Source organism: Clavelina lepadiformis, chromosome 8, assembly GCF_947623445.1.
Source record: "Clavelina lepadiformis chromosome 8, kaClaLepa1.1, whole genome shotgun sequence".
Classification (NCBI taxonomy): Eukaryota; Metazoa; Chordata; class Ascidiacea; order Aplousobranchia; family Clavelinidae; genus Clavelina; species Clavelina lepadiformis.
In genome coordinates this window covers 14,303,506-14,319,245 of record NC_135247.1, presented here as the reverse complement: position 1 = coordinate 14,319,245, position 15,740 = coordinate 14,303,506, and the positions used below count along the sequence as shown (strand labels likewise).

At 35.7% G+C, this 15,740-nt stretch overlaps 1 protein-coding gene across 3 annotated transcripts; it reads right to left on the bottom strand.

Annotated features, from left to right (window-relative positions):
* Positions 1–959: 959 nt before the first annotated feature.
* Positions 960–10,270, bottom strand: LOC143468779 (uncharacterized). Of its 3 annotated transcripts, XM_076966168.1 has the most exons (27): positions 10,048–10,270; positions 9,688–9,792; positions 9,239–9,466; positions 8,345–8,474; positions 8,003–8,283; positions 7,716–7,820; positions 7,556–7,641; positions 7,313–7,489; positions 6,925–7,121; positions 6,657–6,759; positions 6,308–6,400; positions 6,049–6,201; positions 5,499–5,555; positions 5,291–5,416; positions 4,717–4,843; positions 4,465–4,530; positions 4,212–4,392; positions 4,002–4,126; positions 2,963–3,207; positions 2,772–2,872; positions 2,506–2,714; positions 2,248–2,351; positions 2,044–2,155; positions 1,904–1,954; positions 1,671–1,789; positions 1,383–1,530; positions 960–1,258 (listed from the first exon to the last, which is right to left on the bottom strand). In XM_076966168.1, the coding sequence occupies exons 1-26, from the start codon at positions 10,200–10,202 to the stop codon at positions 1,400–1,402; spliced, it is 3,567 nt and encodes a 1,188-aa protein (XP_076822283.1). In that variant the 5' UTR covers positions 10,203–10,270; the 3' UTR covers positions 960–1,258; positions 1,383–1,399. The 3 variants fall into 3 exon arrangements, with proteins under 3 accessions (XP_076822283.1, XP_076822284.1, XP_076822285.1); XM_076966169.1 differs by lacking the exon at positions 5,499–5,555; XM_076966170.1 differs by lacking the exon at positions 7,716–7,820.
* Between the last annotated feature and the right edge of the window lie 5,470 nt (positions 10,271–15,740).

Sequence of the window (15,740 nt, the reverse complement as noted above, 5' to 3'; positions counted from 1 at the left end):
TCTTGTATCCACTATTCACTTTCTGTTTGAACAAAAAGTGAATAGTGTTAAAAAATCTGAAAAAAACTAAAAGCATTTAGAATAAGCAGAAAGTCAAAGATCACCCCAAGAAGTGGGATGCTTGCCTGCCTGCCCTAATTTTTTATAAAGTCGGTACTAATTACTGCTTTAAGTTTCCATTTCGTACGTATTTTGTTTTGAGCTGCCGTGGTATGTTATTATATGTCAATAAAAAGGATTGGAAAATGGCTGTAACCAGTGTTTGCATTTCTGTTATATCTTTGGGAGTCTGAGTTAGTTTGCGCTTACTGTATTGAATGAAATTGATCATATACTTTAATCAGGATGATGTGCACATTAATTACATCAGTAATGCAATTACAACCACTTGCTTTAACCCGTCGTTCATCAAAAGCTTGAAAGCATCATGAAATATTCTAGAACCAGTATTTAGGAAAAACCTGCATGACTTCGTAATTGATCGCTATAGATAAAGATCGGTACGGGTTTGTGTCATATGTTAATTCGGTGGGTGACAATCTATTGACGTTCCGAGTTACTTTAAGTTGTACCTCATATATTAGTCTAATCGTCGTCGTGTTATAAATACTTCTAAGCAAGCAATAATAGAAAGTCTCAGGTGAAAAATTAGCAAACGGTACGTAATGAGTATACGTTAACCGTACTGTTCTGATGATATAACGGTACTGTTTAATTAACAATCGCTAATACACGTACAGATGACCTAACTGTATTTCACAACCGATATTTTGGTTACATTAAACTGAGGTCGGTAACTTTCGTTCTTGGTCAATAGCTGCAAAGGCGCAGTTCTGATAAAACTTCACCGTCCTCTGCCTCACAAGCAAAACGACGGTCTATAGACGGGTAAAACCTTGTCAAAACTAAAACTGACATACTGTTTATTTCGGATCGGAATTTTAGTTGTTGAAACAAAGTTTAAAAGACGACATTCGCCACTTTATTTACAATCAAGCATTCAAAACAGTTTTTACAATTCAATGCGTTGCTACAATTCGCAAAACTGCAACTTGAAAAAGGTCGAGTGACGCTTAGGAATATATTTTTCATAAACATCATTCCTAGTAAGTAAAAATTTCTCTGTATAAGCCCAAATACACATAAAGCGTTCCACAAAACGACGGCAATTGATACAAGAAGTTTAATTCGTCCAGAAGACGAAATATTACACAAACAATGTCAGAGTCCTGTGATGATGATATCGTGCTCTTTCCAACTAGAAAGTTGACAGAACACACGCATTAAAAAGAGTAATAAACTGAAACATTACAAGATTAAAACTGTTATAAGTTTGCGGAAAAACAAATTCAAAAATATTCAGAGATATTCGAAAAAGTTACCTTTAATTTTGCTAAAATTATTGCTCATTAGTGCCCTCTTCTTCTTGCTCCTGATATTTGTCGTGGGTCCAGAGATCGGGAGATTTCTTGCGTTCCTTCTTCAACTCTTTCTTGCTCTCTATCTGATGCCGAGCATCGTCAATATTTTCTACAAAAGCAAGAAAAATTTGAAACATTTCTGTTTTAAACTATAATAAAAAAACACAATTTCAGATTTCCTGTAGAATGATTACTACAAAAACAAGAGATAAGAACCTTCTGGGTATAAGTACCACAAATAAAGCTTACTTTCTTCCTGCTCCTTTTTATTGGAAGAACGATCTTTTTTCTGATTATCTGATCTGTCTGAATTGTCACTGCTGTAGCTGCTATCGCGGTCGTGTGACCTGCTACGGCGTTCCCAAGATCTGAAATAAAGAAATAAGACACTATTATTTGCGTATCACACTTCGGTATCACCCGTCCATGTCGATTTCTTTCAACATAGGATTTGCAATAAAGCAATAAGGATGAAATTTTACTGGTCTCTTGTGTCACTCTCTCTTCTTTCTCTGTTGTATCTCCATTGATTCCTGCACAAAGTGTCCAGGCATTACAAATACTACAGCGTCTGTATGTCTTCGTTTCTGCTTGTTCTAATTTATGTTGTAGCAAAACTTACCTGTTGTAATTAGGATTGTTGTTGTTGTTGTAGTAACCTCTTCCACGATTGTGGTAGAAACCACGATTATAACCACGATTGTGCTGGAAGTTACCTCGAGCACGATAATTAACTGCAGAAAAGGAAAGCTTTACAAGAGAGAACTATCATTCAACAGCTATATGGTCAGTTAGATACATCCCAACACATACAATAACCACTTACCCCATCCACGACGCTGGTATCTCTGGTTATTTTGGAATCTCTGATTATAAAATCCTCCTCGATTTGATCCATACATTCGACGATCATCATCCCTTGAACGTGATCTGCAACAAACATCAGAAAACTCATACTAACATAACTGTATATTAACGTTTGATTGCTCTCGTCTATAAAATTTTATTGTAATCAAGTAACGTGATCAGAGTTTGTGAAAACACACATGCTGTTAAAAAAATGTGAAAATAAAATTTAGTATACCTTTTGGTTTTCATGCTGTATGCTTTCGGGAGAGACCTGGAACGAGATCTGGATCGTGACCTCGAGTATGAAGAAGCAGAACGTGAACGACGATTGTCAAGTGATCTTGACTTTGATCTTGACCTTGAACGAGACCTAGATGGAGACCTTGGAAGTGCCTCTTCATATTTCATATCAACCTTGGACAGACTTGCCAAGTTTACGGAAACCTGAAAAAATAATGTTGCTGCAAAACTATAAATTTTTAACTAAAACAACCTTCCAACCTTCTGCGGGATAATCTTCTTTACTTCTTCTGTTTCTTCCAAATACTTGTTGATCCGCTCGCATAATGTAAGCTTTGTCATGTGTGTGACAGATCTTGTGCCTGCAAGAATCGCATACTTACCCTTTTCGGCCTTATCACAGTTGTATCAACAGTCAACATGCAGTAGAAGTAACAACCCATTGTTATTACCTTGTGGTTTGACTTTTATCTTTTTCAGACTTTTCCTGCTCATTGTAAGAGCAGATTCTGATGATGCCGAGTCACTGTCCTCCTGGAAGAGGGACACAAACTGATCCTCGTAAGTATCTTTGGACGATTTTCTGTTCTCTATTTTCCCAAAATCAATATCGGCAAATACAGATTCGGAACCCTCTTTAGGCCTTCTCAGAACCAAAGCTCGAATATGGGAAAGCGGGAGGTCCTGGGGGATTCCTCTGAAACAAGAATTAACGTCTCAACCCATTTTTTTTAGTAAAAACACAGACTCCTTGAAAATTGCGTTAAAAAAATTAAACAGTAACACAAAAGCACACAACATCAAATATATAACCACATTAATTGACTTAAGCATAAGTTTAATTCTATCTGAAAAAAGTCTTGATTAACACAAATGCAATCTTAAAAAACTAGCCTATAGTAAAAAATGCCATTCAACAAACACATTTTATTTTCAAGTTTAACTGATTGCAGAAAGCTTTAGATGAAAAATAATTAAAATTGAATGAAAACTACGATAAGTTGTCACCCCTACTAACAGTATAAAGCTATTTATCAGGATAAAACTTACCATGATTTTCTACATAAATCTTTGATTTGATAATAAGTAATTGTAACAAATTATAAACCATTCATTGACTGGCATAGCAAGTAACAAGATACTCCATTGTAATGTCATAGAACATCAATTGAAACAGAATCGACAACAACAATGCAATGAGCCATATTTCAGACCAATGAAAATTCTGCTTTGAAACGTGAAAGCTCAATCATGTGTATCCAGGTTGTTATTACAATCCACATTCATGGAAATATCAATATTGCTGATTTTCCATTATGACCAAAAACAACTGTGATCATCTTAAAAAGTGACTTGTATTAATTCATCCAGCCAACTTTTTCAGCATTCATCCAGGATAAAATTTTGTAAATTCATCTTACAAAGTGTCTGAGTTAATATTTGTTCGAATCATGATCCAACCTGAAATAAATATAAAAGAAATCTTCCTACCTCTCCAAACCATCATCCAATTTCTTTTTCTCGTCTGTTATATCGTCAGAATCCTTCAAACTTTCCCTCGTTGACTTTTTAACTCGTTTTGTTTCTGGTTCACTCAAGTTCTCTGTGTCCTTGTCCTGTGAGTATAGTGAATGAGTTTGAATCGATATTGACATGCAATTTATAAAACTTGCAAGAATCGACAAAAATTATCAACAAAACCTTGTTTTTCTTTTTTTTCTTTCGCTTTTTATCCTTCACAACTGGACTCATCGGCTCATCTGATGCAAATGACTCTTTTCTTTCTTTTTTGTTTTTTTTCTTCTTATGTTTTTTTCCTTCTTCCTCAGATTCATCCATTTTATCTTTTGACATGGATGGTTTTGACTTTTGCTTGATATTTCTGAGAAAATTCAAAAATGTTTTAAAAAACGGGTTTAAAAAGCCAACTTCAAATGTTTTCACAAGAGCTTACCTGTACTTAGATTTGATGACATCATCATTTGAGTCAGAACCTTCATCTGATGAAACCTTTTGCGACCTGTTTTTCAAAATCAAACACTCCACATCACGATACAAACTGTTAAGTTCACAATGCAAATTTGACAACTTATCAACAAAACTGTCACCAAAACAAGACAAGATGGTGTTATGAAGATTCAAAATCTGTCATTTGGACACAGAACAATATCATTAATGTTAATGATTGATAACCTTCCATTTGTACCTATCAGTCCGGCTGAGAAATTCATCAGCTGCAGAGTTCCACTGTTTCTGTTTTCCATCATCAACGACTCGATTTTGTTGCATTGGTATTGGTGTGCTTTGCATGCTGCTGAACACTGGTGTAAATCCTGAAGAAATGTAATTTCAAAATTCAATAATCTTGCAAAAGTTATAAATGAAACTGCATTAAACAAACAAACTACATGACATTGTAGGTTTCCCAAACTGTGTCAACACAAGTGGTCCTTTTTTAAATACAAGGCACCAGCTATTTTCTAACAGCAGTTATTCAGCAGCATGGCCGGCTCTCTAACTCACACTGAAAGTGCTTATTAATCAAAGGCCAAGTCAGCCATGCACACTCATACTGGTGACACAAGATAAGGCAAGATAAACACCTATTTGTTAAATGGCATGGATTTACAGGCTAATTTTTACATTAACCTAAATTTGGTTTCTTAAATTATCATGTGCATATTTTGGGGTCACGAGTAAGACCACTAGGAAATTTTTTTCAAAATTGGTGTCATTTCAGAAAGTTTGAGAAATACTACTATCATTAAGACTAAACAAACCTTGAGTTATGTGAGGGTATGCAACTGTTTGCATAGCTGTAGTTTTATTAAGAACAGAGCTTCCTTGAACATGGTTGACCTGGTCAGTTGCACTGATGTTTGAACCTCGCTCAGCAATGTTTGGATCTAACCAAAAGAAATGATACATCTCCAGTATTATTAGCTTGCCTGTTATTGATTCCACTTGATCAATTGAGTATTATCAAACCAGAGAGTAACACAACATGGCTGCCATCCATACTAATTTCTCTCTTCTCGCATTTCTCTAACAATTACAATTCCAGACAAATCGATCGAAAAATGACACGACATGAGGTTTCAACATCTTTCAAACATTGCTTCCGTTTTGCAACAACAACAAGTTGATATATTTTCCACAAATAACCATCATTCGGAATTTAACATCAAACAATAATGCGAGATGTGGTAGAAAACTTAAACAAATCAAAAAAATGGTTGAAAAAAAATTTATTAGTTACACTATTACAAATAGGTGCCTTTTATGCTAAACTAACTTTTATTAAATTATAAAAATCTAAAAATGCAATATTAGAAACACTTCGCTTGTGATGGGTATTCTCAGATTCACTGCATTGGCCTTGTTAGTGAGGAAAATTTGTAAGCTTTTGTTAAAGAAAAGGGTGAGAGGTTTAATGAACAAGAGAGACTGTTAAACTTAAAATCAACATAGAGTCAAAGCGCAAAACATAGAAACAATCACATGAAAAAGTTTGTGCAACATGAACAATAGAACATACCTTGCTTTGCATCTAAACTGGAACGATGGTTTCTGCCAGCAAGTGTTGGAATATGTTTGCCACCCTCAACCTTCTTTGAGGTTTTTCTTTCCTTGTTTTTCTCACCAAGTATGTCTGGGGATAACCCAAGAATCATTTTATCTCCAGACTCATCTGAAAGATTTAAAAAAGAAAATCTTTACAAAATGTATTGAATGGTGTAAAACTGTATCGAATGGCGTCAGTGGAAACAATAAGAATATGAATTTCACAAGAAAACCGAGTATATTTGGATAATCAAAGCCGGGTATCAATCCAGAATTGTTGTCACTTTTTGTTTTCAACGGCCATTCATTTGCTTTCTCGATGCCATCTTTTAATCATAAAAATCATCATCATGACATCATAAAACCACTTTATCTTAGAATGGTCATACGTTTGCACTACGATGTTTTGTGTCGTTTTAATCAAAGTATTTGGAAAGTCATGGCATTTAGCAAAATAAGTAGTTTGGCAGGTTAACAAATACGTAATATAAATATTCATGAAGACGTGCCTGTTCATACCTTTACAGGCTTACATATGCGATAGGATGAAACATAATGTAAAAAATGTGAAGGACATCAAACCTATGGCGTCAGCTTCATAGTCATCCCACTTGCTTGTGGCTGGTTTAGGAAGGAACCGTGTCCTAATCACCTCCTTTCTACGGGCCTGTTTTTCACTAAAATCCTGGACAAAAATTCTAATTTAAACCATTGTCCTTATGCTCCAATAACGTATAATGTCTATGTTTAGGGTTTAAATATTTATATTAATCTAAAACTTTAAACATTCAAATTAACTTACAAGCTTGGTTAGCAAAATGTAAAGTATTATTATTTCCAGCTCACAAACCTTTGATGATTTCAATGTTAGACTTTCATCAGCTTTAGGTGTGTCATTCGAATCGCTAATGGGTACAACTTTAAGGTGAGATGGAAGTGACTGACTTGTTGGGGGTGGCACGGGCTGTGGTACGTTTCTACTCACTTGCACCGGGGCATTCCCTGGTTTTGTAGTGGGACTTGAAATTGCCTGTGGAGTGGGCTGGACTGCAAACACAAAAAAACGTAACTCACATCAGGGTTAATTGCATTAAATCAAAGTTTACTGATGGTACAATACAATTCTGCAGAAAAGGTATGTTTAAATTTTAAACTTTTATGAAGTAAAACCTTTTACTTTGTACAACATCTTAATTTTTTAATTAAACCTTTCACTTTGTGGTGTGTAGCCAACAGACCTGGTGAGGCGACTATAACCGGTTGGGGCAATGCATGGCTAGCTTGTTGTGGAAATGAAGGAATTTGAACAAATTGAATCATTTGGCCATCTGGGCCTGGCATTTGAATCACATTCATTGGCTGTCCGTAAGGATTCACCATCGGCATTTCAACACTTGGGGGTGCCATCATCATTACTAATTATAGAAATTATTCTTATAAGTGTAAAGTCGATTTCATAAGAAATGGGTTTCACGGCATACCTGGCTGAGAGGGAATCCCTTGGGACATATTTCCAGATGGATAAGCAAACCCAGGAACCAATTGTTGAGGCTGGGTTGGAGGAATACTAAAAACAGAAAAAGAAAGCACTAACTTTAGCTTAAAAGTTTAAGAAAAATAGGGTAATTTTGATGAAATTACATCTTTTCATCTCCCGTCAATGATGATGGTGGATTCTTTTTCCCGGAATTTTTAGATTTCATTGCAGAAATCTTCAACGATTCAGATACCAATTTTTCATGACAGCTATTACCATACAAACCAGATGGAGTAGTATATTTGTATGTAAAGTAGCAGAATGTTAATTTCAATCAGCAAGGCATGTTAAGCACTTCACACACACATGACTAAGAGCAAATCGTAAAATATCTACAATTCACCACGGCAAAAACTTTCCACTAAGACAATAAACTAAGTTCGCAACAAACCTGCGAGAATCTTCATCAGAATCAGTAATCTCAATAACTTTTGTCTTATGACTTTTCTCCTTCGTATTTTTCTTCGTTTTCGATTTTTTCTTCTTCTTTTTACTTTTTTTCTCAACAACCACCTCCTCATTGGACGACTCACTCTCATCACGTTCCTCAACCTTCATCATTTTTCGAAGAGATTTTTCATGGCGTTCCACAGATTCAAGAGCGCTCTTTGTCATCTTTTTCTGCATTTCCTCTCCATCAAAATACTTTCCTCTCCCAGTGTTTTCCATTTCCTTATGTTTAAGCTAATTTTAGTAATGCATGGAAAGTTTAACACAAAACTTTTTAGCAAACCTTGTTAGATGGCATCAGTGAAGATTCCGGGTTGTGAATTTTAAAGGACATCTCCATCTCTGACTTGGGATCACTTTTCATGGAAGTTCCAGTTGATTTGTCTGGAACTTCATCTCCTGATATTTGTGAACTACAACAAGGTAAGGCCAAATTACATTGGTAGCCCTTTCAAATTTAGTAATGCAGAGATGATAAAATAATTGGCAAAAAACCTGAAATATTTAACAGTTTTGTTTGTTAAACTGGAAAAATTTAAATGTGTTGTACGTATTTGTAAAAGAGGATGAATAAAGCTTTTCAATATTCTTCACAGCATCATCCTATCGAATATGGAAAGCACTAATTTAACCAGGGTGTCGAAACAAATCTGAACTTCTAAACTGGTTTGAGCAGAACTTTTGGAAAACTGAACCAGAACCCAATATAATAAATGTGTCTGAACCTAAACCCAACCTGAGCTATTCAAGTCTAAGAGGCAAAAATCCAAGTCCACCGGAATCAAAAATTTTTAGGATGCAACCATTTTTAAGCGGGGTAACCTCATTCAAGAGTTATTGAGAATGTATTCCGAGACTTATAGTATTCCTATTTTAAAATGTAAAAGTCTTAGACTAAAAAGACATCAACGTCTGATGAAATTTATTGAGTTTACCAAGTGCTTGGGCAGTGCAGTTGAGGACACAAGACAGCAGTTAGCTAAATAATGTCATTTAAACCCTGACCAAACAGTTTATTAGCAAGTCTGCTGAACCTAAACCTGGAGTGGAATTAATGTCTGTACCTGATACACACCCGAACTAGAGTAGAACCATAAAATGAAATTTTGAAAAACCTGAACCGGAGTTTAATCGTTTTCTATTGTGATTCCCTGAATTAAACATTGTTAACAAACACCTAAAATATGAAGCTGCTTCAGACTTTATCACATTCTTCTTCTTTTGGTCAAAACGATCTTTCTCCGAATTTTTTCTTTCGCCAGAACGTGATCGAGATTTAAGAGGAGAGTTTTTTCTTCCTCTAGAAGATGACCTTGATCTTGAGTATGAAGAACGATCATATGATGGTGATCTATCATGTGAGTGTGATCTATCACGTGATCGTGAGCGAGAATAAGACCTTGATCTGAAAATGCAAACACAAGTTTATAGGTCTACATACATAAACATTTATACATTTGTATAACAAACATACCAAGAAGCAAGTATAACTCTTCTGAATAGAAGAAAAGAGTGAACAATAGCCAAATAAAAGTAAAATTTAGTCTATCACAATAACAAAAGATTTAATTAGTATAAAAGCGGATAAGGAATTTAAGAACGAATGAAGTCTCTTTGAATAGTTGCCTTGAACGTGAAAAATCCCGGCTATTGTAATCCCTTTTTACTGGAACATAACGATTTCTTCTCCAATTCTGCCCTCTGTTGTAACCTCTTCCTCGATTATGAAACCTAAAAAAATGATTACTAATTAGTACTTATTAATAAGTGGTGTTGATACTCGCTACAGTAACTAGTGTTCATCATAATTTGATAAAATATAATAAGACTGTTAAAAAATGTTTCAGAATGATATCAAGAAAAAAATAATAGAAAAGTTTATTAATAAACCAGTGATAAACTTTCATCTTTTTCAGCTTGTTTAACATCAATCTTATCACTCATCAAATAAAACTAAAAAATCATTAACATTGAAGCATATGCAACCTGTTGTTATAATGGTTATATCCTCCTCTGTTATTGTAATGTTGATATCCTCGGTTTTGTCCTGGGCCACGAAACTTCAACTTCGTCCAATTTGCTGTGCGAAGATTAGCCCCACTCTCAGTGCGAATAGGACTAAGAGATATTGACCGTCGCATTGCTAATATCACTATGCGCAAACTATTAAAACAACAATACTGTGTATCTATAACAACAAAATCATGATAGCAAATTTGTACACAGCAATGAACAATCTCCATGAATCTTAACATACTCTCCATGATCTGATCATCTCACATTTCATCCAAACATGGATAGATGACAGTTTTTTACAAGAATGTTGTCAACTATTAGTATATATTGATGATCATACTAGCAGATACTTAAGTAGTGCAAAAAACACCGACCTTGCTTTGTTTGCCAATTACTAAAAGTATGGATACATGGTAGAAACACTTGGTGGAAAGATATTTTTTGTAATTTTTAACAGTAAACTTTCAGTGATGAGAAGGTTTGAGAGCAGCTTGATATATCTTCGAAACAATATATAATGTTTTTGCTTATTATGGTGTGATATGATAATCTTTATCCTTGGACTGAGGAAAGTCTTTCCACAACTTAAATCTGGCGATGATTCCTCTTTAACTCGAGCCCCAGTTACTAAGCTAACCCTTGTAAAAGTTCCGATTGTCGTAAGTTTTTTTTTATTTTTTTTTTTATTTCTTTTTGTATAGCATTGACCGAATTTAGAACTGTCCACCAGGTCCACTGAATAGTTACAAGTTTCATTAGTGCCTTCACCAAGGGCATTACAACAGTATAGTTCTACTGGGTATCAAACACTGAACACGAGCCTGGAAAAGTGCTCGAACAACCCAGCTTCCTCAGATTGCCGAGTTTGGCATAGGCGCAGTCAATAATGCTTTTCATGAGCTTCAGTGCTGTATATAAGGTGCGTTATTTTGCACTTAATGACTTGGAAAGAACTTCTATGCACTAAATTTTCAATTGATTTAAAGATTGAATAAGTCAAACCGTGTACATTACTGTGAAACTGCGCACTTAAGTGTGCACTTTCATTGTGTCTGAGCATTTTTGTGCACCGCATTTCATTTTTGGGTGTTTGGCACACCTAAAATATTGCTGAAAATCGCCATAGTCTGCAGTGCGATGGCTACCGAGCAGACAAATATAGAATATACCAAAAGCCAAATGCAATTTTACTACAGAAAGCATCATATCCATACAAGAAAGTTCGTGTATTAATCCGCCGCAGCAAGTTGGCTTTTACGGGAATTTTCTGCCACAGAAATGCTGTTTCACCCTATATTCTATATTGTAAGTTTTACCGGTACGTTGGCGTAGCACAAATTTTGGCATCACATTTATCTGGTGCATTGGTGGAAAGTGTGGCACCTGCACGCACGATGTACGAGGTTTATTGAAGTGCACACCCAACTTTTTTATCTGAACGCAGATTTATAATAAATAAAAAAAATACAACTGCATGTATCGTGTTGTTTATCTTTCACCATAACTGTGTGGCACAAAAGTTAGGATGCTAACCGTTATAGTTATAGAACAATAAAACACATGCTCACCAACAATTAACAAACAGGAAAGAGTGACAAAGCCCAAAAGCTTAAAACATGTAAGATATCAATAACAAAATTGGGGTATAGTATATACAAGTGCCCCACCAGATGACATCGCAATTTGAGTAGCTGGGGTCTAGAACAAAGGCATTATGTGGTTGTGCACTTGTATACTAGACCTACATTTGCAATACTTCAATACAATAGATGAGTTGACTTTGACTCTTCCTATATGGTAGATTAATCCTAGCCAAATCAAAAATATTAAAATTGTATATTTGAATATTAAAAATATTAAAATTGCAATATACAGTTATAGGCAGGGTTACCATTCCGTGCTTATTTTCAAGTACAATGTCTAAAAATACTAGGGATGGGCCGATACGAACCCAAACCCGAATAGATTCGCTGAATATCGCCTTTATGGAAGATTCGAGCGAACACGAATACCAACAATGGCGAACCCGAATACAATATTACTTATAAATTTACTGACTTTTGTTAAAAATGATGATCTAGTTTTCCGACAAAGCTAAACTAGAGTCAGCAGTACTTATAATGAACGTCGTTTACCTAACGATTTTGCTTTTTCAATTGTTTTTTTAAATACTATTTTTCAAAAGAAAGCGATTTGTTTATCGATTACATCATGTTACAAGCAAGACTTGACAAATTTTGGATGAAATTTTATTGTTTGGTTCTAATACGAATAGATTCGGGATTCGTTCGTGTCGACCTTCATGATATTCGGGTTCGTACAAACCCGAATAATATTCCTCGCGGCACATCCCTAAAAAATATTAATGTGCTAATTTCTAAGAAACGTGCTTATTTTTAGGGAACAGCTTTCTTTGGGTATTTCGACCCCTTTAGTATAGGCTACCATTTTGTACCAAAGAAATACCAAAATTAAGAACATGCAAAAAGTGTCTCGTTATTTTTTATCTTTGAGGAATATTGATTGCCTTCTCCTGTTGTGCACGGTTTAAGGCAAGGGTCGGCAACCTACGGCCCGCCATATGAAATCGTCCGGCCCGAGACATATTAATTAGTTATCACAAGAATACGGCCCGCCCTTTCTAATTGAGTTTCAAACTGCAGTGTTTGAAAAAAATGTGTTATTGTTACGCCATAAGTACGTCGTACTAGTCTATTGTTACGCCATAAAACTGGTGCGAAGGCGGTAGACTAGTATCTCGTACTAAGTACGAGATTGTCTGTAGAGTAGACTAGACTAGTCGTTATAGATACAAAGAGAGATGCCGTGTCACATTAATGCTGTGTTGTGTGCAGTGTGAAAACATATATTTTGCTATTTTTTGTGATTGGTATGATTGAGATTGCAGCAATGTAGCGTAATATACTAAAGTGAGTGTGAATTATAGTATTAATGAAAATTCCGGCCCGCCAAAGAGTTGTGCACTCGACATTTGGCCCGTGACTAGCAAAAGGTTGCCGACCCCTGGTTTAAGGTATCCTAGTATTCTTCTTTCATTTCTTAGTGGTCCTTATTTTTAGTCCATACCGATGGCAAACCTGGATATAGCCTAGGCCTAAATCAACACCTACGCAAATCTTCAGCTGCATTTAGACCAGCGTGGTCCAACTTCTTTTCATCGCGGGCCATAATCAGAAAATTTTTTATCTTGCGGGCCAATGTTTTTAAATTAGAACTGAAGAACAATGTGACATTGATATTAGAACTGAAAAAAGTTCTCTTTTTTATTAAAACTGAAATTAGAAAAGTTCAAAACTTAGCTGATAAAATTTAAATGCTGATCAATGTGACATCTGCGGTCGAGGTTCTTCCTCAACAATAGCGACTATCAAAGCTGACTATCAGTTCGCGGGCCAAAAAATCGGTGCTCACGGGCCAACTTTGGCCCGCGGGCCTGCAGTTGGACCACGCTGATTTAGACTGTAGTGTTTGGCTGCGTACGCATGCCACTTTATAAGGCTACTCGTGTTATCGTGTACTCCCGTTAGCTCGAATAGGGGATATAGCCTAGGCCAGGGGTCGGCAACTCCTGGCACCCGTGGCACGCGAGATGATTTGACGAGCACGTTATATCACCTTAAGAAAATGTAAAAAAATGCCTTACGAAAATGTTTGGCACGCGAGTTGTTGATATTTTGACATTATTCATAAACTGGCACACTGCATACGAAAGGTTGCCGACCCCTAGCCTAGGCCCTAGTAGAGGACTTGCACCGTGACTCAAAATGGCTGTATGACGTCACATATCTTTGGCCATCAATATCTGGAGTTGTTCAGTAACGTAATTTTATAATAAGCATCTTTGACTGAGCACATGTCAAAATTTTCTGGTGTCGTCACCAATTGCAGCCTGCTGTTTTTAAGTAACACCTTTCAAATGGTTCCTGATTAATGATTTAGACTTCAGAGAAGCAGGGTCGTATTGTATTGTTTATTTTTCGTCATAGTCTGTCGGAGAACGAAAAATAAAATGCTAACCATTGTAGTGTAGCGTCTCGCTTGCCGCTGCTAAATCAAAACACAAAGTCTACGCCGCTTATTAGTATATATGCTCGACCATTGGTAATAACTACTGAAGTGCTAGCCGGCCGCATTTCTTTGGATATTGTCAAGTGGCAGGCGCCTAACTAACTTACACTCTCCCGTGACACGACGAATCTTTAAGTACATTATTTTCTAAACAACAATCTACACTTTACTTGGAACAAATTTATATCAGCTGCTCACTTTTCTGAAAAAATAAAGCTGCGTAACCATAGAATACTAATAACTAGTGTTCTACGGTGTAACGTCACCAATAGCAGCCTGTCAGCATAGACTACTATAAAAGCAATAGCAGGGTGCTATAGAAAAACAGCAGGCTGCAGCACCTGTTCTTTAGGTTACGGCCCCGCCTCTAATTTTAATAGCGACATTGGCGAAAATATGACAGTCCCAAATTATTTCCAAAGTGGTTTATTCAAGAAAAAATGAAACGATTCACTTCTATAAGTATAAAAAAGTTATTATCAGATTTTGCATACTTGTCAACTAGTTCGACTTGCGACGTATTTTTTAATTTCAGTACCATACCCATAGATATCCTATAAAAAATGAAAATAATAAAATAATAGTAATAATAGGATATCTATGACCATACCCTTTAAAATTGCTGTTTGTGTTTTGATTTGTGTGGTTTAACCATAGATATGATATAACCACAAAAATTGTTTTAAAAGTGGTTCATATTTTATCTGTAGCCAACTCTTTCTTTATCTCCAATATTGTATTGTATTGTTTAGTTTTTTGCCATTAACTGTGCGGAGCGAAAGTTACGATGCTAACCGTTGTTGTTGAAGCACAATAAAACACATGCTCACGAACAGTTAAGGAGCAGGAAAAAGTGGCAAAGCCCAAAGGCTTAAAACATGTAAGATACTGTAGCAATAATGCAATTGTGCTAATAAGAAGTTAGGTTAGCATGGCCACCAAACCCACAAAATAATTCCTAAGTTTAACGAATTTAAGGACAAAATTACACAAAACAACTACACTTTTGGAAGATGTAGAAGACATGTTCCCTAACATTAAAAACATGCAATTTAATAGCCAAAATAAAAATGTAAAATGACATGGTTAGATTAAAATGACAATGAATATCTTAAGTGCACAACAAATGGATGTTTAAAGAAAATCACACAAAAGAAACTCCTTCCTTGGGACCAGAATCCCGTTTCTATGGTCAAGAGAGGACACAATATTGAGGCCTATAAGTGCAATGAAAGATAGACAGTACGAATAAAAGTATAATAATGTCGTTAGGAAATCATGCCTCTACATTCCCTGCAACTGCAGTATATGTACAGACTTTAGCGTGTATACACTAGTGATTACGATAACTATGCTACAACAACATATTACAATACACATTAACAGAAAAAAGCAATGTCTCAGGCGATGTCCCAAAGAACATCTTTGTAAGAGATCCGCGATTCAGAACGACCACAACCAGAAATGAGTGTGATCCAATATGACAATATTGCTAAATTTGACCGATGGTAGTAAAAATGCCGTGCCGTCGAACATAAAAAATAATGTAGTAAAAATCATGTACTAGGAGGAAA

Excerpts from the sequence above, each read along its gene's own strand:
- LOC143468779 (XM_076966168.1), bottom strand. The coding sequence starts at position 10,202 with ATGCGACGGTCAATATCTCTTAGTCCTATTCGCACTGAGAGTGGGGCT. Across the intron at positions 7,122-7,312 it reads GGTTATAGTCGCCTCACCAG|TCCAGCCCACTCCACAGGCA; the intron begins GTCTGTTGGCTA and ends TTGTGTTTGCAG. Across the intron at positions 1,531-1,670 it reads TAAAAAGGAGCAGGAAGAAA|AAAATATTGACGATGCTCGG; the intron begins GTAAGCTTTATT and ends TTGCTTTTGTAG.